Source organism: Anticarsia gemmatalis, chromosome 19 (genome assembly GCF_050436995.1).
Source record: "Anticarsia gemmatalis isolate Benzon Research Colony breed Stoneville strain chromosome 19, ilAntGemm2 primary, whole genome shotgun sequence".
Classification (NCBI taxonomy): Eukaryota; Metazoa; Arthropoda; class Insecta; order Lepidoptera; family Erebidae; genus Anticarsia; species Anticarsia gemmatalis.
Window position 1 is genome coordinate 4,295,832 of NC_134763.1, and position 24,253 is coordinate 4,320,084.

General features: G+C 34.4%; 4 protein-coding genes across 4 annotated transcripts; 3 read left to right on the forward strand and 1 right to left on the reverse strand.

The window, feature by feature from the left end:
- Positions 1-7,628: 7,628 nt before the first annotated feature.
- On the forward strand, positions 7,629-11,288 carry LOC142981102 (putative serine carboxypeptidase CPVL). The gene is made up of 8 exons (XM_076126786.1): positions 7,629-7,737; positions 7,813-8,147; positions 8,228-8,346; positions 8,780-8,944; positions 9,258-9,425; positions 9,735-9,994; positions 10,322-10,459; positions 11,123-11,288. Exons 1-8 carry the CDS (start codon positions 7,703-7,705, stop codon positions 11,244-11,246), a joined length of 1,344 nt encoding a protein of 447 aa, XP_075982901.1. The 5' UTR covers positions 7,629-7,702; the 3' UTR covers positions 11,247-11,288.
- A 293-nt stretch (positions 11,289-11,581) lies between these two features.
- Positions 11,582-14,716, forward strand: LOC142981130 (putative serine carboxypeptidase CPVL). Its single transcript, XM_076126820.1, has 8 exons — positions 11,582-11,635; positions 11,957-12,285; positions 12,374-12,492; positions 12,623-12,790; positions 13,056-13,223; positions 13,350-13,609; positions 13,946-14,083; positions 14,534-14,716. Exons 1-8 carry the CDS (start codon positions 11,601-11,603, stop codon positions 14,655-14,657), a joined length of 1,341 nt encoding a protein of 446 aa, XP_075982935.1. The 5' UTR covers positions 11,582-11,600; the 3' UTR covers positions 14,658-14,716.
- A 914-nt stretch (positions 14,717-15,630) lies between these two features.
- On the forward strand, positions 15,631-18,755 carry LOC142981147 (vitellogenic carboxypeptidase-like). Its single transcript, XM_076126844.1, has 8 exons — positions 15,631-15,723; positions 15,954-16,282; positions 16,489-16,604; positions 16,685-16,852; positions 16,953-17,120; positions 17,300-17,565; positions 18,133-18,270; positions 18,610-18,755. Exons 1-8 carry the CDS (start codon positions 15,689-15,691, stop codon positions 18,731-18,733), a joined length of 1,344 nt encoding a protein of 447 aa, XP_075982959.1. The 5' UTR covers positions 15,631-15,688; the 3' UTR covers positions 18,734-18,755.
- Positions 18,756-23,142: 4,387 nt separating this feature from the next.
- On the reverse strand, positions 23,143-24,225 carry LOC142981276 (uncharacterized). Its single transcript, XM_076127072.1, has one exon. The coding sequence runs from the start codon at positions 24,223-24,225 to the stop codon at positions 23,143-23,145; it is 1,083 nt and encodes a 360-aa protein (XP_075983187.1).
- Positions 24,226-24,253: the final 28 nt, after the last annotated feature.

The following is a 24,253-nucleotide window of genomic DNA, read 5'->3' on the forward strand; positions in this document are numbered from 1 at the left end:
AATGAAATACAGTAAGTATCAAATGTTTGTAGCTGCGCTATTATATTCCCACAAAATCTTCCAGATTCCACAGGCAACTTAGTAAAAATTCAAACAGCATTTAGTATGTGAAACAACAAGCCACGTGGATACGATACGTTGAGCAATACTCTCGATAAAGTTGAAATACGGGCGGGGTTACACAGATTATTGCAATAAATATTGGTGAAAATATGCCGCGTATCATGATCGCAGCGCGGCCTACGATCCCTGGAGATTGCCTCCTACCTTCATGTTTACCCGAATCATGCTGTAATACTATAACTCAAGTATGAGAACGGATTATATCTTAGGAATAAATTTTACACTTATACTGTGTGTCTGAAGTATATTGTATCTTTATTGTAAAATAGAATACGGAAATTAACGCGAACACGCATTTTACATTAAAATGACTAACGTTTGAGCGCAGGTTACACTCGTCGTGGTCGCAGTCCGTTTAATATAGTTTCAAACTTATATTGTTGCTTTCTTTTGTAATTCAGTTACCGCTTTACTGTAGAATAAACTCAGCTATGTTATAGAGGTTGCGAATAGTAACTACCTACCAGTCGCGAATATTATACAGTAGCGCGATTCTCTACCACCACCTTCGACAACCGGCTATAGCTCGGCAATTTTGTACGAATATCTCTCTCCTCTAGTGGGCATTGTAGGAATTATTTTTGCAGTACATTGTCAAACTTTCGATACTCGTTAGAACCGACTGTAGAGAATCGCGCTAATGTATGAATGATAATAATAATAATTCTTTATTCATACCGGATAGACATAGTGACATAATTTTAAGTTACTGGGTTATTTTGGGTCATTGTCCTAATTTAGATACTGTGTAAGGACGTAATTGGATACAACAATACACAAAACATTCAAAATAGATATCCTTATACAATGAATAATAAAAAGTAATAGAAACCAAAGGAAAAAATACGAGTCCAGTCAACAAATGCGCGGGTTTTTTTTTATTGTATAGAAAGCTTAGGTAAGTTTTGTTTACGTTATTTCCCAAAGAAATATTTTTATACGTATTTGCTGCTTTATATCCAGTCATTACTAGTCCCATTTTATATAAAATGTTAAAACTAAGCCTTAATTATTCATATTTGTAATATTAAGTAATATAATATAGTATCTCTATCTTTTGAAGTTAAATATTAAAACCAGTAAAGGACTGATACCAAAGGTAAGAGTACTGCTCTGCCTGATGCATTGATGCCGGTGTCTTGCACCTTGATCCCGATGTTAATGGCACTCAAATTTTTGCGCATTATATAGGCATAACTCTATACTGATATTATAAAATTGTAGAGTTCGGTTTTTTGTCTGGACGCGCTAATCTCGGGAACTGCTAGTGCGAATTGAAATGTGATGTCTTTCAAAACAATGTAGGTCGCATACCAAGTGGTGTTCTCTTGTCTCTACCTACCCCTATAGGATAAAAGCGTAAATTTACGAATGTATGTATATTATATTTTCATATTATGAAGCATTCCTTTCCCCTCAGTCAATTGTTCAGCAAGTAAACCACAAGACACCTACTGCTACATTGTTATCTTATAATGTGTTAATTAATAAGCTACTAATTCAGTAATATACGAAGCTAATTAAATGACTACTTATATTAATCGTTTATTTACTAATTAGCAGCAATTACTTGGAATTACAGAAACAATAACGTTAATTCTTTATTCAGTTTAAGACATGCTATTTTCCTTAGGAATGTACAAAATTACCGATTATTCGTTATGCCTATATCTGTTGTGTGTGTTCAAGCGCTAGATTAATTGATTTATCAATTGAAGAATTACTCATAGGCATCCAATTTAGCTGTCAAATATGCAAAATTACTTTTGTTGTGGAGCTACTATCACTCAACATGACATGTGTACAAACTGTATAATGAATATTAAATTAGAAATTCGAAATTCTAACTATTTAATTTGTGACTGTATTAATTTTAATTACAATTTATTATAAAAACAAGCAAAATTATAACATTTCGTTTATAACGAACGCTAGTACATAATAATTTCAATAATAAATTTTCTGTCATTGTTATTTTTCCGCTCGATTCAACTTAATATTGGTAATTAAATGAGATGATTATGACTCGATAGTGATATTTTCCATGAAATATAGTCACATTTGTGCATTTACGTAATCACGTTGCTAGTCACGTAGAAATCTCTGATCGCTCAGGAAAATATTATTATTATTAAAATAAATAAATATTGAAATAAATATTATTATTATTATTTAATTAAATATTTTATTTTTATTATTTATCCGGTTAAACCAAAGCTAAACCTAATGTTAATGTAATATCAAGTAATAATATGACATCAGAAAGAAACTACATGGAATATAATTTGAATATGGAATTGCGAAAAGAAAATATTAATCGAAGTATTACATTTCTAACCATTACATTTCTTCACCCAGCAGTGGGCCATATGAAGGGCTAAAAAAATAGGGGCTAGCAAAAGGATCATTTTTAATCAGAAACAACATTCCTCCAGGACTAATTTTAAAGTACATTTAAAATGTCAAACTGAAGAAAATCGCGCTCCTGGCAATAGGCACAGATCGTACTAATATATTTTTCGACTATATCGGTCTCAAGCGATTACCTGTTACTAATAGGGATAATAATATCTTTATAATCTCGGCAAAGTCAAGGTAAGTTGCGTGAGTAAATAATCTTTATATATAGTCGATGAGTCACTACGCTGTGTCACAAGGTTGTAGGAAGGAAAACCGTTAGTTAATCTTAGGTAATTGGTTTCATTTAAATAAAATTAATCACAGAGTCTTGCGTTTATTAATAGATTTTTCCTTAGAATAAAAGACATTCTTCATTCTCAGACTATATTGTAATATTATTTTGCTTTTTTTTTGCTGGCTTACCTTTTTTGGATGTAGAACATTTAGTTTTTTACTTTGTTATCAGACTTTTGGACGATGTTATAACCGAACTTATTTCATGCTCAACTTATGATTCCTGTGATATCCTTATTCTAAAGCATTATGCCAAAAAAACCAGAATACCAGAATAACCAGGTTACCAGAATAATAAATCTGCTTCTATGATTTGCATGACAAGTAAGTATAAATTATGTGTGTGTTTATTATTAATTAGTGGCTGCTTATTAGAATCACCGAAATAATAATATAAAAAGAAAGATTTCATTTGTGTATGTAATCTTAGCTTACGGCCAGTTTCATGGCTTATGGATAAGTTTCAGATAACCTGCCCGATACATAAAATGACAGCACTTTGTTTAACCGTTAGTTTACATCAAGTGTATATGTTACTGTAAAAGCCCGAACTGTGGCAAATCCTAAGATTTTCCGGTGAAACCTAAGAAATACCAACTCTCAATGGTAAAAGTCCGAACAAGCCAGAGTTTAAAAACTATGTTACGATATATAAAAAAATCCTCCTTCATAACTATGTTTATAACTATTTCACGGTATAATTATATACTGTGACATAGTTATAAAGCAGGAGTTTTGGGCATAGCGACATGGGTAGGTTAGGTTAGAAGGCTAAGGTGGGAACGAGCGAAGCGAAGCTCCCACCTTAGCCTTCGTGGTTATTTTTTTTTAACCACCCAGAAGGAGGAGCCCCGCGAAGCGGGGCTCCGGCGACCTCTCGATATCATCAAGTGAATATAGGTAAAAGTTCGAAATAAAAGAATTGTTCGGACTTTTACCATTGCGAGTTGGTAAATCTTAGGTTATACCGGAAAATCTTAGGATTTACCACCGTTCGGGCTTTTACAGTAACATACATATATAATAAAATTCCATGTGATTAGCTATCCGAGACTTATTCATAATTCGTAAAACTGGCCGTAAATCTATCTAAACTACAAGTATTTATTAGAAAAAACGTCAGTCAAGTTTCAGTGAGGTCATATCAAGTACCGAACCTAATGACTAACAAAAACCGTATGAACTCCGCCCTTAGTTACGTAGGAGCAGAAAAAACACACGTCACGATTCAGTTATTACAGAGAACTGCGATAACCCCGTCCGGTACATCCTTACTAAACGTTACACATTAAACTGACGCACCCGGATAGAATATTGACACGTGCCTTTAAAACGGTTATTATTCAGAATCCGACCAGTGAACTAGTATTAAGCCTTTCGGTAAAAATAACTCGCTAAAAGATGAATTATAATTATCGACCCCCAACTAAATGCCTTAATCAGCTTATTGACGCATTGCTAAGCAAATTTTATCTAACGTTATCACCTAACTAGCAAATAAGTAATAGACGGTGTAAGCGCTCATATAATCTCAAACATAAGGGATTGCTTTTAAATTTTCACTCCACACAAACAGAGATAAAAAGATGATACTGAGCAACAAAGTTTAATTTATAAATTGCATTTCAAGCATACGTTAAACATTAATCTAGTCGTACGGACCATAGTCATCCATCTAAGCTATATAATCGCTAGTAGTAAGAATAGTAAGAAATGTAGATATAAGATTCCACGTTTTCAAGTTGGCACACGTTGTCTACGTCAGCCTGATGTAGTTCTACACACTTTGACCTACCGCAGACCGCAATGAGACACGAGCTAAAGACTGAACTGCTAATATGACGCACGTGGCATTATTCCTCACTACGTTGAAAGAGTGACGAAAAGAAAATTAGCACCAAATGAGTACAACACTTGGTGCAACATTATCAGCGATGATTCGAACGGATATGAAACTGTTTCCTATTACTAATTTTGTATCGATTTCTGATAATGTCTTACTGATTAATACTTCGGTAGTGATGGTTCATTTGTGACCATCTTATACATCTCGAGTTCCTCTGTGTTTCAGAAAGCACGTTAGTTGGTCCTGAATATCATTTTCAAAGATCTTTGACAGTCGTTACCAGTAGTCAGATGCTTGAACATCTGACAACCAGTCTTACCGAGTGATATCGTGTTATAACCCAGGTAACTGGGTGGTGAAAGTCTGATAGGCAGTCGCTCCATGAAAAATACTGGTATTCAGATGCATCCGGTGAGACTGGAAGCCAACTTCAACATAGTTGGAAGTCACACTAGGCTGAGAAAATGTTTCGTAGTTAGTTGCACTAATCGGTAGGTCAACCATTTGTGGGGTCGACAACTTATTTATTGCGGACATTTTATAGATGGGTGGCCGTATTTAAGCTGAACGCTCACTTTGAAGGGCAGGTTAAAGTTGGTGCTAACTGTTCTCAATAAACGTCATATCAGTTATTAAGTCATGGCAAATTCCTTCGAGCAACTTGAACAACTTTGACACTAGTTAACCACTAACAATACGATGAATAGATAGAGTGTTATAGTGAAAATTGGGACGCCTGGCAACGGTGATGACAGCGAGATAAAGAAACACTCATATATGTGTTAATGTGAGGAGCGTATCGTTTACATATTTTGTCCATGTACCAACATAAGTTCCTTACTAACATTTTAGAGTTATTGGCTTTACGAGTATTGCTAACGTTAAACTGTTTAGCTTGGCACTTTATTGGGACACGTCTTCCAAACTATTAATGAACATGTGACCAAAAGAACCCTTTTTGAGCAACAAAGTGACATTTTAGTTATAATTTATAAAACTATTACTGAACAGTGAACGTCTCTCCTTGTAAATAGGTATTTTATTATCAACAAAACGCAACTGTAGGATAGGAAATTCAAGTGCCTGATGATTTATATTCAGCTTACAATTTATTTACAACTATTGTCCGTTTTGAAAGAGATCTTATTGACACCAAATTCAAAAGGTAAGCAGCTTAAACTAGGATAATCTTTAGAAATAACGTTTCCATTACATTCGTGAAAAGAAAATTATTTATCTTAATTTATTATATTATAAACAATTATATACTTACAACAAGAATTTTACAATATGTCTGTACAGTGTAATCAGGATTTTATAATAATCTGTGTAGGTACTCGATATGTTTGTATTTTAAAACTGTTTTCTGTTCTTCTATTCGTGCTAGTAGTTCCAAAGCATTAGCGCATTCAAACAAACTCTTTAGCTTTATAATATAAGTAGAGACAAACCTTAGAATTTATAATCATAGAAAGATATATCTCTTAAGTCATGAAACGTTTTCTTATGCCCAAAAACAAATTTAAATCGTATTCTGGTTTTCTTATCTCTCGTTTTATAAAGCGAAATCATTTCCAACTTTTTCAATATTATGCAAAACAATCCGTGGCGGCTAGACCCTGATTTGGTTCTTATTGAATTATTATGAGACAGGATAAAACGAACTGAGGAAACGGAATTATATTGTTATGTGCCTATTAGTTATATAAAATAGTCATTAATTATAAATAGGTGTATTGTATCTGTAACGAGACACGTTTTCAAACAGGAAATGACTTCATTTCGGTATTCATCTTTGAAATTTGAATTGAATTAGGTACTTATTTTGAAGTATACCTAGTGCCTGCTCTATATGATACAGGTATATACCTAATACCACATCTGTGTTATTAGGTATTTACCTAAATAATAGCAGAAACTAGCACTTAATCAAGTAACTACGAATTTATTTTGCAGACCTAAGTATGCAAGTATAATGTATATTTTTTTGACATAGGTAATTCATAAATTGAGGGCTCGGAACTTTTTCGAAGCTCACGCCTGCAATAATAAGTAAAGAAGAATTAAAATCCCTAAGGGCAAGTTCCCACTATGTCGTAACGATTAATTTATCGTTGGACGACTGTCATCTCTAGCCGTCCCCACTGTCACGATAATCTGTCGTCACAGCAAAAAATGTCGTAGACGACAGTAAGTTGTGCCGTTTTATATGTGAACACCTTCATTTAATCATATAAGCCACGACACTTAAAACTATACGATTATCTGTCGTCACGAAATAGTGACGACAGATTAGTTCATTAAGTTTCTTTCAGTGAGCTCGTGAGGTACCCAAATATCGAGCTCTTTTGTGTAGAGAAAAGATTTTATTACAAGTTCATACATACTATAATGCGAAAAAACTTTTTCCCCGACCTAATATATTGAATTTTTCGAAACCCGAAACTGTGAAGATGTATATTTATTTCCTCAAAAAAACCTTTTACATTGATTGAACTCTTTAATTCCATTTAATTTCATTGGTTTTAGTTTATATACTTATTAAACTTACTCATCGATTAAAGAGGTTTTAAGAATATAAATTTGTTAAACTACTTTTGTAGCTGACTGTTCCTAAATTACGACGTTTTTTCCGTTGGTGTGAGGGCAAAATAAAACGAACATTTTGTAAAAGACATGTTATTGTTAAATTAAAATACGTCATGAATTATGTGCGGTGTGACAATCCCGAAGAAGCAATTAATAGTGTAACGAAACTAAGTTTCCTTGTTTACAACCACTTTGGACAACACAGAAAATAAATCGGATCCTTACTTCATCGGCGGGAATTTGATAGGTAATTAACGTTGTGTACGCATTAACCGGACACTATATAATCCAACACACATTCTTGAATTTCGTTCAATAACGGTTAACTATTTGGCTAAGAATTATCCCTGTACCTATAGGAATATACAAAGACATAATGTTTCTACGTTGCTAAAAATATTGTCAAATTGAGTTACCTTTAGTGTATCAATTGCTTGTTCTCTATCTACAATGTATACCAAACTTTATTTGTTAGCGCTGCTTTGGTAAGTTAACTGACTAAATTAAATCCTTTCCAATGCAGACTTCATACCGTAATAATATATTTTTTATATTTTCAGCGCACTTAGCTTCAGCACAATACAGGCAAAGGTATCAAAACAAAAGCCTTTAATTCTAACACCATATATAAAAAGCCGGCAAACACAAAAAGCAAAAGAATTATCAACGGTGAACCCCAAATATTTCGCTGGTGTCAACAGTCATGCTGCCTACTTCACAGTGAACAAAACTAGCAATTCAAATCTGTTCTTCTGGTACTTTCCTGCTCAAGGAAAAAAAGCAACCGCGTTAAAAAGTACTCCATTGATAATATGGTTACAAGGTGGACCAGGAGGTTCTTCATTATTCGGTTTATTTGAAGAGATAGGTCCCATACAGTTTAACAATGGAAAAGGTTAGTAACAATATAACTCTCGTAGAAAGGCCAAATAAATTGACGTAACATTTTTTTTTTTATTAATCTGTTTCTTTCAGTGGAACGAATGCCAATTACTTGGGGAAGCAACTACTCGTTACTGTTTATAGATAACCCTGTCGGTACTGGATTCAGCTTTTTAGATGACAAAGAAGGCTATGCTACTAACGAGGATATGGTAAGGGAATACTTTTTATTTACTACATTTCAACCGCAGTAAACAATAACTAACCCCCGGTTTCGAGTAAATTTAACAGTAGTTTATCTATTCAAAAGCGTTTTTTTTGTATGAGTTTTGACACTATTGAATAGATAAACTACCGCTAAATGTATCTCAGAAACCGGGGGTAAGTAAATTAATACTTACTTGTGACGTCGTCCTCCGCTTAACTCAACCTAAGAATGTGAACCCTTGCTCGACAGTCTACAACAGCTCTAACATTGTTACGGCAAAGTATTTGCCATAGGAAATGCTATTACTTCTGGGGTGACGCTTGGTTATAATGTGTATTGTCACATGCAATACAATTATAAATTAAGACTCTCAACGTTCAACCTACTTTTTTGTTCTTTAATATAATTATTTTTTATTAAAAAACAATAATACGCAGGTGGGAGCGTGTCTTCTTAGCTTCATCCAACAGTTCCTGCAAGTATTTCCGGAGCTCAGAAAAGCGCCGCTGTTTATCGCTGGCGAGTCATACGCCGGCAAATATATCCCCGCATTTGGACATTACATACACCACAACCAAAAACAGTTTCCCATTAACCTAAAGGTAAGTATTTAAAGACTTAAAAATAACACTCGTCAACAACGTCTTAAATTACGAATTGCACGTTTAGCGCAGTGGTTAAAGTGGCCAGCTCACCGCAATAACCGTAGCACCGCGTGTTGTGGGTTCGAATTCCACCCGGGACAACTGGGACTGGTTGTCAATGTATCTATATAAGTAAATATTTAGAAGTATGTTTATCAGTTATTTGGTTACAAGCTCTGCTTAGTTTGAAATCAAAATGACCATGAGTGAGTCGTCCAATAATATTTGATACTTGTTTATTTAAACTAATCTTCTAAAATGTGGACCACAGGGACTGGCAATCGGTAACGGATGGACTGATCCTCCGACACTACTGCATTATTCTGAGTGGGCATTTCAAGTGGGCCTTATAGATCCGGAATCAGCTGATAAGATTTACAAAATTGAGAGGATGGCGAGGAAATATTGGAAGGAACAAAATTTCGACAAATACTCTGAGGTAATGTAAGCCAATCATCAATAATACCATTTGTAGATGGTTCTTTATAATTTTTCTTGTTTGGATTTTATGTACTCTAGTTATTCAATTAGCGTTTTTTTATATCATTTATTCAATGAGAACAATAAAATTTACATTTTCACAAATATCGCTAAACTGTGAAACAGTTTGTTAGCGACAATGGCGCTCTATATCAATTGTTACAAATTATATATGAATTTTATATATCTATGGCTAATATATAATATATTGTATACACATTGTGTTACATTTATTATTGCTTATTTATGTTTGTTTTATTTATTCTAGAAAGCAGATGAAGCGTTTACTTTATTAACAGACATTACGCAGTTACAAAACTATTACAATTATGTTTCTGATTCGACGCCTCGAGAAGAATTTGTAAATTTCTTAAACAGACGAGAAATTCAATATGCACTTCATACGAAAGCAGGTCCATACAATGCGTCGAACGACGAGGTCTATTTCTATCTAGTTAATGACTTTTATGATACCGTTAAACCATGGCTAGAAGAACTAGTGGAACATTATGGTGTTATGTGTTACAGGTAAATTATAATATTCCTTATTATGGTCATATCTATAAAATTGCCACTTGAATTTAAATATACTACCTATGTGGTTTTATCCATTAATCACATTTTTTTTCTAAAATTAATTAAAGTAGTTTATCTCTCACACAGAATGGCAACAAATTCGTTTCTTAAATAAAATTTTTGATCATATAAATGTCTTTGTTGCTGAATTCTTATGACAGCCCGATGTCTGCAATAAGAGGACCTGCACTACAGATTACCAATCTCTTCAAACGCTGGTTAACAGTATTTATTTATGTATATTAAATAATAAAACTATATTTATGTTGAAACATGTAGCGGTCAACTAGATGTGCTCGTGGCGTATGCACTCTCCGAGCACACATACCGAAGTCTCAACTGGTCAGGACGTAAAAACTACTTAAAAGCTGAAAGAATCCCAATTTTTGATGAAACGAATAAGGAAAAAGTTAATTCGTAAGTACCTATTACATAAACTATGTTATTTTATCTATACTAATATTATAAAGCTGAAGAGTTTGTTTGTTTGTTTGTTTGTTTGTTTGAACGCGCTAATCTCAGGAACTACTGGTCCGATTTGAAAAATTCTTTCAGTGTTAGATAGTCCATTTATCGAGGAAGGTTATAGGCTATATATCATCACGCTACTACTAATAGGAGCAGAGTACGGGTGAAAAATGTTACAAAAACGGGGAAAATTTTGACCCATTCTCTCTTATGTGACGCAAGCGAAGTTGCGCGGGTCAGCTAGTCATATATATAATTACGTATGTTATTTTTTTATTCAGCCAGTGAGACGCCCTTAACGTCACGAAAAAGAAATGAAATTTCTTCTTCTAGAATAAACTGAAATTCCGATAAATCCATCAATCAGATTATAAAAAAATAAAAGACACGTATACATTTTGTTTAAAAAATTATAGTTGACTTAGTTACAATGCATTAAGATACAAAGTGATGATCGCAGTAGCATAAGCGCAGTAGTTTGAAATAAAATGTACCACACCGTGACTTCATACGTATTCTTTTTTATTGTCTGGACAGACATATACCCACGGGAAAATAATCAATGGGATCTATAACCGATATCGTATTTTTAACAAGGTCCTTTTATTTCAGTTACATGAAGGCCAGCGGCAACTTCTTGGACGTGATGGTGCGTAGTGCGGGACACATGACACCCTCTGATCAACCCAGAGCCTCCAAGCAGATCTTAGACATGTTCATTAACAAATTCAAATAAATAAATATTTTTGAATAAAATAATTATGATTTTTATTTTTTACTAACCCATTACAAACCATACAGGCTGGAACTTAAGGTAATCGAGCTATCCCAGCGCAATTTAGGTTCTATTCTTATTTTGATTCGAAAAATTATATAAATACTTAAATACTTATGTTTTGTAGGGTACATTATACCTACGTTCAATTTAAGGTGCAACCTTGACATTCCATTTCCACTTAACTCAATAAAAGTTAACTATTTAACCACGTTGACGGTTCGAGTTATTTTAAATACGCATAGCTGATAAATAAAATTTTATAAATGACCAACACATGGAATTTCAATGGCATATTCTTATCGTCTACCAACAATGTTCACGAAACTATATTTGTTGGCGATACTATGGTAAGTGAGTAACTTTGCGTTTTTTTTTTTTTATTTTACTGTAGTGACATACATGCATGCGGCCCGCCTAATGGTAAAGGGCCACTGCAGCCTATGAGCGATGTCTCTCGCGCCTTGCCAACCCTCTAAAAACGTTTTACTGCCATTTTTTAAGAACTCTATATTGCAGCCTCCGGGGTAACATCTCCAGATAGTTCGTCCCACTGCCACTGTCTTACGTAGCGTAGCATGAATAAAAAACTAATATTCTTAATAAAAAATCTCTTCAGAACATTCTTTCAACCAGAAATAAGATAATGTAGTAATAAAATATTTCTTTAGCCTCAGCACAACATCAGCCAAGGTTGTTTCTCAACAGCAACCTTTAATTTTGACACCGTACATAGAGAGTGGAGAAACACAAAAAGCTAAGGAACTATCAGCAGTGGATCCTAGCTTGTTCGCTGGTGTCAACAGTCATGCTGCCTACTTCACTGTCAACAAGACTAGCAATGGAAACCTGTTCTTCTGGTACTTTCCTGCTCAAGGAAAAGATGATACGTCTTTACAAAGTACTCCATTGATAATATGGTTACAAGGTGGACCAGGAGGCTCTTCATTATTCGGTTTATTTGAAGAGATAGGTCCCATACAGTATCGCGATGGAAAAGGTAACTTATGGTAACGGTAACGGCTCCCTTGCGTAGATGAACGAAAAGACTATATTATTATAGATTTTTTATTGAATGTTTCTTTCAGTGGAACGAATGCCAATTACGTGGGGAAGCGACTACTCGTTACTGTTTATAGATAACCCTGTCGGTACTGGATTCAGCTTTGTGGATGATAAAGAAGGCTTCGCTACTAACGAGGATATGGTTAGTGATAAATGTAACAAAAAATCACCGTCAAATCAAAAATAATGTTTTATAGCACAAAATGCACTGTATAAGTTTTTTTTTTATACAGAATACGCTATAAAAGTGAGACATTTAAATCCACTCACAGGTGGGAGCGTGTCTCCTCAGCTTCATGCAACAGTTCTTGCAAGTATTTTCGGAGCTCAGACCAGCGCCGTTGTTTATAGCCGGAGAGTCGTATGCCGGCAAATATATTCCAGCCTTTGGACATTACATACATCACAACAAGAACGACTCTATGCCTATAAATTTAAAGGTAACATTTTAGTTAAGACTAGCTGACTCGCGCTTCGCTTCGCTAGCGTCAAAAAAGAGAGGATAGGTCTTAATTTTCTCCGCTTTTGAAACAATTTTACTGGTGCTCCACCTCCGCCTATAGTCTTCCTCAATAAACAGTAAAATATTTTTTCAATTCGAACCAGTAGTCCCTGAGATTAGGGCGTTCAAACCAACAAACAAACTCAAAAATTTAAAATATTAGTATAGATAAAGTAGTAATCTAATTTATAACTAAACTCCAGGGTCTGGCGATTGGTAATGGATGGATTGATCCACCGACACAGCTCCACTACTCGGAGTGGGCGCTACAAGCAGGCCTTATAGATCCGCAAGCAGCTGAAAAGATACATAAAATTGAGGACGAGGCAAGAAAGTATTGGGAAGAAAACAACTTTAGCATGTACCGTGAGGTAAAAAATAAATAAATGACAAATATTATTTATAATGCATCGACAATGCGACGAATATCAATACATACAAGGACTTTTAACGAATTAAACGTTTTTCATATTACATTATTTTGCATTTGCTGACAGAAATGGGGTGAAGCGTATGGTTTATTGTTAAACACTACTGATATAAAAAACCAATATAACTATGTCTTTGAAGATATAACACCATTGGAGTTTAATAGATTATTAAACCAAGAAGAAATTCAATATGCTCTACATACTAAGCTCGGACCATTTACGGACCACAACTCTGATGTTTATCACAACTTGCGTTATGACTTTTATGATACCGTTAAACCTTGGCTAGAAGAATTAGTGGAGCATTATGGCGTTATGTGTTACAGGTAATTGTCTTTACTTTTTAATTTATGTCTCCGTACATCTGTATAATATCTCCAAAAAGAAATCTACTGGCCGTTACTGCCAAGGGCTCTTTCTTCATAGAATGGAGGATGTTAGGCACAGACAATATCAGCATTTGGTTGCACTGCTGCCAACTTAAATTTGGACTCACCGTTTTTGTTCATATCATTTCGAAAGGTATGAACTGAAAAGTATCTAAAATATTTGAATAAATCTTTATTAGAAACATTAAGAAGCGAAAATAAAAAAGCGAAATGAATTCTCGTCATTTATTAAATAATTAATGTGTTGTATATATCTTTGTTTCAAACATACAGCGGTCAACTGGATTTGATCGTCGCGTACGCAGTCTCAGTGCACACATACCGAAGTATCAAGTGGTCGGGACAACAAGATTACCTCAATGCTAAAAGGGTTCCTATCTATGACGAGTCTAACAAAAATAAAGTTAATTCGTAAGTGCCAATAAGTTAGTTAAGTATACTTTGTAGACATCATCAAGAAAGTATTTCTTCCAACTATGTTGAAGTCGGCTTCCAGTCTCGTCTTACATAGCACGACTCCGATCCGCAACCCAGTTAACCTGGGCATCCGATACTCCTCCGTAAGAGTGGTTGTCAGACTTTGCCTGACTGGTTGAAGACCTAAAGACAACATACTAGAGAGCCTTGAATGCGACGTGAGCGTCTGGCAGAGGCTAAAAAATCTAGAACTGAAATCGATATTAACTTGCAGATTTATGCAGCGGACGGCGGATTTATTGTGACTTCAGCTCTTATTGGAACTCATATTAATTAGCTGTTAGAAAAATCTTGTATTCTAGGGCAGTCTATTAAGTTGTCGGACTATAGATATTATAGCAAACTGATAATGAATGACCAAAGCTAAGTGTTTCTTTTTCTCAGTTACATCAAAGCAAGTGGCAACTTCTGGGACGTGATGGTGCGTAGTGCCGGTCACATGGCGCCCGCGGAAAGACCGAGATCCTCCAAGCAGATTATAGATATGTTTACTAGCAAGTTTAAATAAATGCAGTCATATTTGTAATAATTTTACTTCATCAATAAATTATACTCCGTTATATTTGCTTTAAGTCTATTATTGCGACATAAATATGTGGCACAAAAATATTATGACCTATGATTGTTCCTTACTCCCGAAATAGCGACTTATAAAAGGACATTATTCATTTAGATCGAAAGCATGAGTTTACGAATTCCAAGCAAATTCAAATTCTTCATAAAAAATATAGAGGAAATGAGGCTTAAACTATATTCTATGTCATTAACGGAAAGGAGATAATAGGGGGTATCGAATAAACGATGTGAGCAGCCGATTTAACTATGTTACCGAGTTTTCATTAAATCTAGACCATAGATAGAAGGAACCCTCAAAATGAAAAGACAGGGGCCGCCCGTTGCCGTCGCGTCGGTTCTGTTTAATATTAATGGCAAAAAGCGGATTTATTTTATACACCTCTGCCTATAGTAATATTATAAAAATAAATAAAAACCTGCCAAGTTATACCTCGCACACAGGGCTCCATATGAATAAAAAAAAACTAAAAAGAAACACGTTTTGTATGGCCCTACTTAAAAAACGGTTTAGTCCTGTTTTTAGCAAGTACCTATATGGTGTTATAACACTAACATAAGTACATCATCTGTGAACACAACATTTTATGAGAGTATTTAAAAAATATGACGGAATAGGTGACAGACAGACAGAAAGACGAGCAGCGGACGCTAGTAACAACGTCCCGTCTTTTGTATTTTTACACCGAACCCTAAAAAGAAATGGCTAATGGTATAATATGATTTGAATGACGCTGCACCTTGAAAACGGGTGAAACTTAAATTGCTTTACGTCAGAATAGCCCCTTGTTGCAATTGACGTTAATATAGATACTGTAAATATGCAAACTATGATATTGTTATCATTACAATATAATTCATAAAAAATTAAAATAATGTACAAATTATTACTAAGCCACATTCATGAATCCGATAAAACTGTTAATAAATACTAAAGAAAAATATTTTGACGCACTTCCACCAACAATGCATACTGAGGTTTACTTTGTGCTGTTGCTTTGGTAAATATATTTTTTAAACTAACCTTTATAAGTAAAGATTGATTTCTCCGGCAGCTTACCTATAATAGTTTTTTGATTACGGTCGTAATATGAATAATATATTTTCATAATAGTTGTCTTACTTTCAGCAAAGTATGACAATAATAATAGTAGGGCTAGGGAATGGTATTTGTAAGAAAAAATAATTCTAATTTGACTAGGTATATTTTTTCAATAAATTTTCTTTCCAGTGCCTACGGGTTCGCCAAAGTTCTTCCCCAAGAAGACCGCCAACAAGGCCCTTTACTGTTGACACCCTATATTCAGAACGGCAAAATAGATGAAGCAAGGAATCTTTCCGTAGTGGACCCAACTCTTTTCGCTGGGGTCCCAAGTCACTCTGGTTATTTCACAGTGGACGAAAATAAAAAATGGCACCTATTCTTCTGGTACTTCCCTGCCCAAGGAGTTCCGTTAAAAACTACACCGCTGATAATCTGGCTACAAGGCGGCCCTGGGTGCTCTTCGTTGTTCGGCCTATTTGAAGAGATTGGTCCAATTCAACTGAAAAATGGAACAAGTACTTTTATCACTTATTTTAATTCCGAATAATTCACTAAGAATTTGCTTAACTCTACCATATAAAGACTTCTTTTTATTAATACTCATTTAAAGATTGGCTTCCTACTTTACATTTTTGTAGCATTTCAGTTCTCTAAGCACCTATTCTTACATTTACTATAGAATATTATAAGGGTATAATTAATATATATTGTTTGTTTTTAGTGGAACGAATGCCCATATCATGGGGGAGCGATTATTCCTTGTTATTTATCGACAACCCTGTTGGTACTGGATTCAGCTTTACGGAAACAGACGAGTATACAACTAACGAAGATATGGTTAGTAGACACGCCATGTTTTCTTATTCCAAAATTTATTCGTAGTTATTCAACCGAACTTTGATATTTTTAATACGTAGGTGGGAGAGTGTCTCCTAAGCTTCATCCAACAGTTCCTGCAAGTATTTCCGGAGCTCAGACCAGCGCCGCTGTTTTTAGCCGGAGAGTCGTACGCCGGCAAATATATTCCCGCCTTTGGACATTACATACATCACAACAAGAACGACTCTTTGCCTATAAATCTTAAGGTCAGATTATCTCGTTTTTTATATTAGTAATTTTAATTTTAATATTAGGTGTCTAAATTTAATGCGAGACCTGTTAGTGAATTCGTAGGTAACTTTTCAGGGTTTAGCGATCGGTAACGGATGGACAGATCCGCCAACACTTATGCACTATGCAGAATTCGCTCTTCAAATAGGACTAGTTGACCCAGAACAGGCTCAACAAATACATGAGATTGAAGAAAAAGCCAGGAAACTATGGGACGAAAACAACGTAAGCGGATTCAAAGAGGTAATAAAACCCAATTTAGATTTTTTCGTCCTTTAATACTGCTACTATTGAATAAGCTTCTTTCGGTTAATACTATTTGAAAATTTTGTCTTGATTTTTTTTTTTAAAACAAGCAAGTTATAAAATTACCTCATTAGTAACTACCCAATAAATAAAATAGGGTTTATTTTATTTTACAGTTAGCACGAAAAGTTCTTCCCTTATTGCAAAAATTCGCACCGGGCGTTAATTTCTATAATTACATACAAGATGGCATTGATGATATAGGTGGAGATTACCTACCATTTTTGAGGAGACCAGAAATCCAAGATGCTCTTCACGCTAAAAGGACAGAGTATCACAGTTGCGATGAAATAGTTCATGCATATTTATGGGATGATATGTATAAGACTGTTAAACCATGGCTTGAAGAATTGTTGGAACATTACGGAGTCATGAGTTACAGGTAACGTATAATGGGATTACTTTAGGAACATTTGGGGTTAGCTTGATTATAGAAAAGAGTAAATAGCTCGCATGAAAAGCTAGCAACGAGTTCTGTTTTCCAGTTGTTGGTAGTAAATATCGCTACGAACAAAATTGTAGCATTTTAGGTAGTGAAATTGACCTTAAACATGCCCATTTCTTTCAATTCTAATATATCCCCTGTATTCAAAAGTAGCCCCGTTCTACCGAAATATTATTGAGTCATTTTAAGCGTCCTGTAGAAACTGATGAACGTTATTTTTTGGCAAACAGGAGTCGCTTAGTTGTATATAAAGAGTAAACTGTGTCGAGCTTTCAAAAAGCAGGTTAAACATTGATAAAATAAAAAAAATACACAAATTTTCAGTGAATCTAAGATTTTCATCTGAATAATAAAAAGACATATTTTAAGTAGGGGTAGATTTGGCATGCAAAACTATTTTAGGCTAGTACTTAATCTTTTAATGATCTAATTATTGATATTAATTTACGGGTTCTATCATGTTAATTAATTTATCTTCGTTATAATTTGTCTTTACTATTTTAGCGGGCAGCTGGACGTAATCGTGGCGTATGCTCTCTCAGTGAATACCTTCCAAAGTCTTAAATGGTCGGGCCAACAGGATTACTTGAAGGCTAAACGAATACCTATCATTGATAAAAACAACACCCTCAAAATTAACTCGTGAGTGCAAATCTATTATAATTAGATTAAAATGGACTTTCAAAACACAGAATTTAAGGAGATATTTTAAATTGTGGTATTAAACCCTATAAGGGGTTTGGGCGGAGGTGTGTTATGTGGAGCAAAACTGTTTTTTAACTTTCTAATCTATTTATATTGTTCTCAACATTAATTCGTTAATATCAGAACGTAAGTATATCTCAATTATATTCTATTTTTTCACCTTTCGATATAGAAAACAATCGTTTGGTTATACATAATAATACAAAATATTTTAAGAATGTTTCATAATATCTACATGGTTATATATTATATATCTAGAAATAATAATCATTACAGATATATCAAGTCCAGTGGAAACTTTTTCGACGTGATGGTCCGTAGTGCGGGTCACATGGCGCCCACTGATCAACCGACAGCCTCCAAGCAGATATTAGACATGTTCATTAACAAGTTCAAATAAATATATTTGAGAATAAAACTCATTAAAATATTGTTATTTGTTTAATGTATTACAAGAAGAAACACACAAATCTGACATAAAACATAGTTTTAAATTCTGAAGCAAAACACCTCTTTTCTAATAGTAATTGTGATACACACTAATGCCTTGATATCCTTAATTCTTATATTTTTATTAATAGCAAACCATTTTCAACACAACATGTTCCATTCTACTTACGTGTATGTTATTCACAAAATAGACTTAAAGTTAAAATTACTTTCTACTGATTTTGCACACACTAGACGATGCTCAAAATGGATTGATAAAGAAAAATAACGCTACGAATGTAATAATAAATTCTATGACCTTGCGGCAATTCCATAGAATCTTCTTGCCTAAGTTTTTAATTTACTAGTTTCTAAATACAGGTAACATGATGGTTGTTTACACGATATTTTTTAACGTGGAGAAATATTTACTACTCTTGTGTTCCTACACATAGACACCATAAAACCAGGTGTCCTTTTGCTCAATATAAGATAAGGTGGGCCAAAACCGTGACATAATATCCAATATGAAGATATGAAGCAAATTGCAAATATTATACGTAAGAGTGCAAATATTATTGCTATTTTCCCGTACGATATCAAAATAGCTATATAATTCACACAACACGCACACACCGTACACCGACCATAAGCTCACAAACTAAAACAATTGTAGACAAACAGTAGCCAACAATTAGAAAGATATATGCGTAAGACAAATCCTGCAATCTTATTGGTCTATGCTCAGATTTGTGGTGTGACTTGCACTTCAACCAGTCTTTATGATACAAGTTTGTAATGTACTTCATCATTATACCGCCTGCAGTCAAGGTTTGTGAAAAATCATCAATGTGTTTAATAAGTATCGAGCCGCGACGTAAATATATCGTTCGCAATACTGAAACGTAAGTATCCTTCAATGAGTATACCTCCATTTTACATTGCTTATTAGTTAACTTAGCGCTATAGGTACAAAAGTACGAATTTGAAATAATCGTATAAAAGCGTCTATCTCTATTATTTTTCACTTGCAGTAAGCAATTCAACCGACTTCCACAGTCTTCACCCATATTTGGTTCATATCTTGGAAATTCTGAGTACACAGATCGCGTGTATCCTTTTAATTGTTTTACAGTTTTTGGTTCAAAGCCCCGAATTGGGCGAGTGGCTACGCAATACAAATATCCCTGAAGTACGTATGGAATAAAAGCTAAACACAATATATTTGTGAAAATTAGTTTTTGAACCCATCCTGGGTGAATTTTCCTGACACTTACTTTGTTAAACATGTATCCAAATACCACTAAGATAGATCGAATGGTATTATTTTCTCGAACCGGAAATATTGAAAAGTACACGGCTGCGATACAAAGTATCACGAAAAATATACTACCGACTATGCTGGTGTACATAGACTGTGTAAAAGCTGCTCGCCATGGATTTAAGCGCGTCGCATGAGGCAATACATAAATCATATTGTCGGCTGCCAAAGGGTACGTATATGATGTATTCTTGCTAAAATTATTGTTAAGTATGTATTCCCCGAATGCTCCCTCGTACTTGTTTAACTCTACTTTATGGAGCATGGTACTCTTGTAGCCTAGGTCGAGATTTCCATATCTATTAAGCTTTCCATGCACTTTTACTTCAATGTCAACTTCTTTGTGTTTTGCAAACAGATTCATAAAATACTGTTCAACACCTTCTACGCCAGAATTATCAAAATTCGCAAATGGCCAAATATTATGAGAGATGAATTTAAACTTGCATTTGCGGATACTGACGCTCCGCACAATGACCGGCAAGTTCTTCTTATTACTATATTCGGAACACCAAGATACAAATACTAGATGTGCTTTATTCATACAAGAATGTTTCGATGTTGAATTGAATTTAATAATAGCGTACTCGTATTCTCTCTTAGTAAGTAGAGTGATATCATGAATATTATAATCCAGTAGGAAATCTCGAACATCATACAATTGCTTATTTTTCATATGTTTTAGGACAATGATGAATCTTGCTGTTGGATTCCAATATCTATCTGAAGTAGCTTTATTCAGTCCGATTTTAAGCTCTTGGAAATTCTCACTCATGATTAAATATGCGACGTTCGAAATATCTGATCGCCATGAGAACGTTCTTGAAATAATTCGTAAGCCTTTGATCTTGTGAAATGCAGATATGTCTATATCGTCGCTTGCATTCATAATCGTTAGATCCCACGGAGAAACCTCGAAAGTCCATTCTTGAAACAATTCACGGACACAATTTGTAAGATTTTGAACTTCATAATTTTCTTCAGCGTAAATAAAAGCTTTTCCAGTTGGTAAAAATATTATTGCGCAACAAATAAAATATACAAGATTTTCCATTTTAATTACACGTATTTACACATAACGCAATTGAATACAATTTACTTCTATACTGACATATATGAATATTTTATATTAGCCTTCCATTAGATATGTCATAAATCAACGCATATAAAGGATACAACAATATTTTGTTAACCTTGTAAACTGCCTTTTGTTACAAAAATGTTATTGAATTCTAATTGAATTTTGTAATAACCATAGTAACGCCGTTTCAACAAAAAATACGATAAATCATCAGGACATACCTACTAACTTAGTTATATACACATTATGTGGTTTTAGACTGCCATTATTTTTGTTCAATAAAGATCCTAATCTACATATTATGTTCTTTAAGAAATCGTATATTAATCACCCCAGATATTGAATTTTCCTAAAAAATAACCACTCTGCAAGAGTGTCTAAGATGCATATTCCCAACATTAGCATTCTTTTTAAATAGTTACTCTCTTTGCAATTGAAAATCTATACATCGTTTGATCTATGAAAATTTTACGACTCAAATACCTAATCAGGAGCATTTTGGTCTCAGTGGTATTAAGGTCTCAATGACTTCTTTTTTACTATCAAATTGAAAATTGATATATTTTCTTATATGCTTACATGATTTAACACAAGATGATTGGCTGGCAAGCTTGTTTTATGAAGAATCTGAGATTGAAACTTTGCAAGGCATAATGTAACGCCAAGGCGTCTATTTTTTTAAAGTTTACCAATTAATAGGTATATGTAAAGAATAGAACCAATACTAAGTAGTATAATTTTGTAGACGCAATAATCTGTCTGCTTGTCCATTAAAATGTATTCCAACATGGATATGGTTCACAAGATAGTCTTTATATAATATCCCTATGAGGATAAAGCTTTATACAAGCTGTCTAGTTCTACGTAAGCAAGTGATCACATCCATACTAATATTATAAATGCGAAAGTAACTCTGTCTGTCTGTCTGTCTGTCTGTCTGTCTGTCTGCTACACAATCACGTCTAAACTACTGAACCAATTTGCATGAAATTTGGTATGGAGTTATTTTGATACCCGCGAAAGGACATAGGCTACTTTTTACCCCGGGAAAATGACGCATTTCCCGGGAAAATTCAACGAAGTCGCGAAATATCAATATTATAATGACATTGAATTAACAAAATTCCGTTGCCATGGCAACTGTTTTAATGGCGGATATGCCTTAGCGCGACTACGTTATACTAAGAGATGTAAATAATTTTGAGAATATTTTTCGTGAAAAAAAAGCATATTTTATATCATCACGCTACGACCAATAGGAGCAGAGTACCTAACAGTAAAAAGTGTTACAAAAACATGGAAAATTCTGACCCATTCTCTCGTATGTGACGCAAGCGAAGTTGCGCGGGTCAGCTAGTATTATTATAATCCATACTCCATACTCCATACTAATATTATAAATGCGAAAGTAACTCTGTCTGTCTGTCTGTCTGCTACTCAATCACGCCTAAACTTCTGAACCAATTTGCATGAAATTTAGTATGGAGATATTTTGATACCCCAGAAAGGACATAGGCTATATATCATCACGCTACTACCAAAAGGAGCAGAGTACCAGTAAAAAATGTTACAAAAACGAGGAAAATTTTCACCCATTCGCTCTTATTGGACGCAAGCGAAGTTGCGCGGGTCAGCTAGTAAAATATAAAGTAAACGTAAAATAGGAAGGTAATAATAAACAGAGTATGTTTTTTTATGCTTTTATTATTTTGAAACACATTTACAAAGTCAACACAACAGTTCATTTAGCCATGAAAATAAAAACTACAGCGGTGGTGCTTCTAAATATCAAACCTATGTAAGTATTTGTGTTTGAAAACCTCACGCCAAAACTACAGAAAGCATTTTGATGAATCCGTTACACAGATAGTTTATAACTAGAATTAACATAAGGTCAAAATCTCCAGAAAATCTTTCACGTGGACTAAGTCGCGGACAGAAGCTAGTACAATTAAAAGTTTATTCAGAGGCACACATCTTAGCTAGTTGATCTCCGAGCCGACACTAAAAGCTCGTAAATAAAAACCAAAAATGCCAAACATTGCCCGACAATTAGAATAACAAAGGTACCATAAAAATCTGTCAACTTCAATGGCACGAATTTGCTTTGTTGATGATGTCTCGTTGGTCTACTTCTACAGTGCAACCTATTTTTAACATATGAATCCCACGCATACTTTTTCATCAACCCATTTGCTGCAATCCGAAATATGAAATCGTTGAAACGATTAAACAAAATAGATCCCTTACGCAAAATTACAGTTCGTAATAGTACTTTGTACGGTTCCTGCAATAGATATACACCTGAAAAACCATTTTCGTCAGCTAACTTCTCATGATATATATCGTAATCGGCCGATGACATTATTGTATAAAGTTTATCATCACTGTATTTAACCTCGTATAAGCAATTCAATTTACTACCACAGTGTCTCTCATAAGGTACTCCATCTTTTATAAATTCTGTGTATAAGATGAGTTTAAAGCCGGTCATACTCTTCAAATCTTTTGGCTCGTAGTCCAGTACCGGGTTACTATAAAAGCTATATAAAAATGCTTGTACTATGTACGGCATTATAAACCCGAAGAAGAAAAGACATGTGGCAGTCATCCTCTGCGGCAATCCAGTGTGAATATTTTTAACACTGGTTTTATTCAGCATGTAGCCCAGTACGAGCAAAATATCACGAAATGCATTTCGTTTCAGTGATGGAAATATTGTCAAAAATGTAGCTGCTGTACATAAACATATAAAAAGAACCCCAAACACCAAACAGGTGTAATAAGCTGAGTGTAAAAGAGCTTCCCACTGTCCTAAAGAGTGTGCTCGTGGAAGGACATACACTTTGTTATCCAGCAATAAAGGGTATGTATATGAAATGTTTCCATGTTCCGCAGAGTGCATATGGAGCCCTCCTATTGCTCCGTCAAATTCGTCTCTTTCTACTCTTTGTACCATAACTAGTGGGTAATCTTCTTTTATGTTTCCATATCTATTGAGTTTTGGATGTACTGTTAATTCTATTCTTAGTCCTTCTCTCTGTTCAAACAATCGCAGCATACGCTGTTCGATTCCCTCGCCTTCTTTA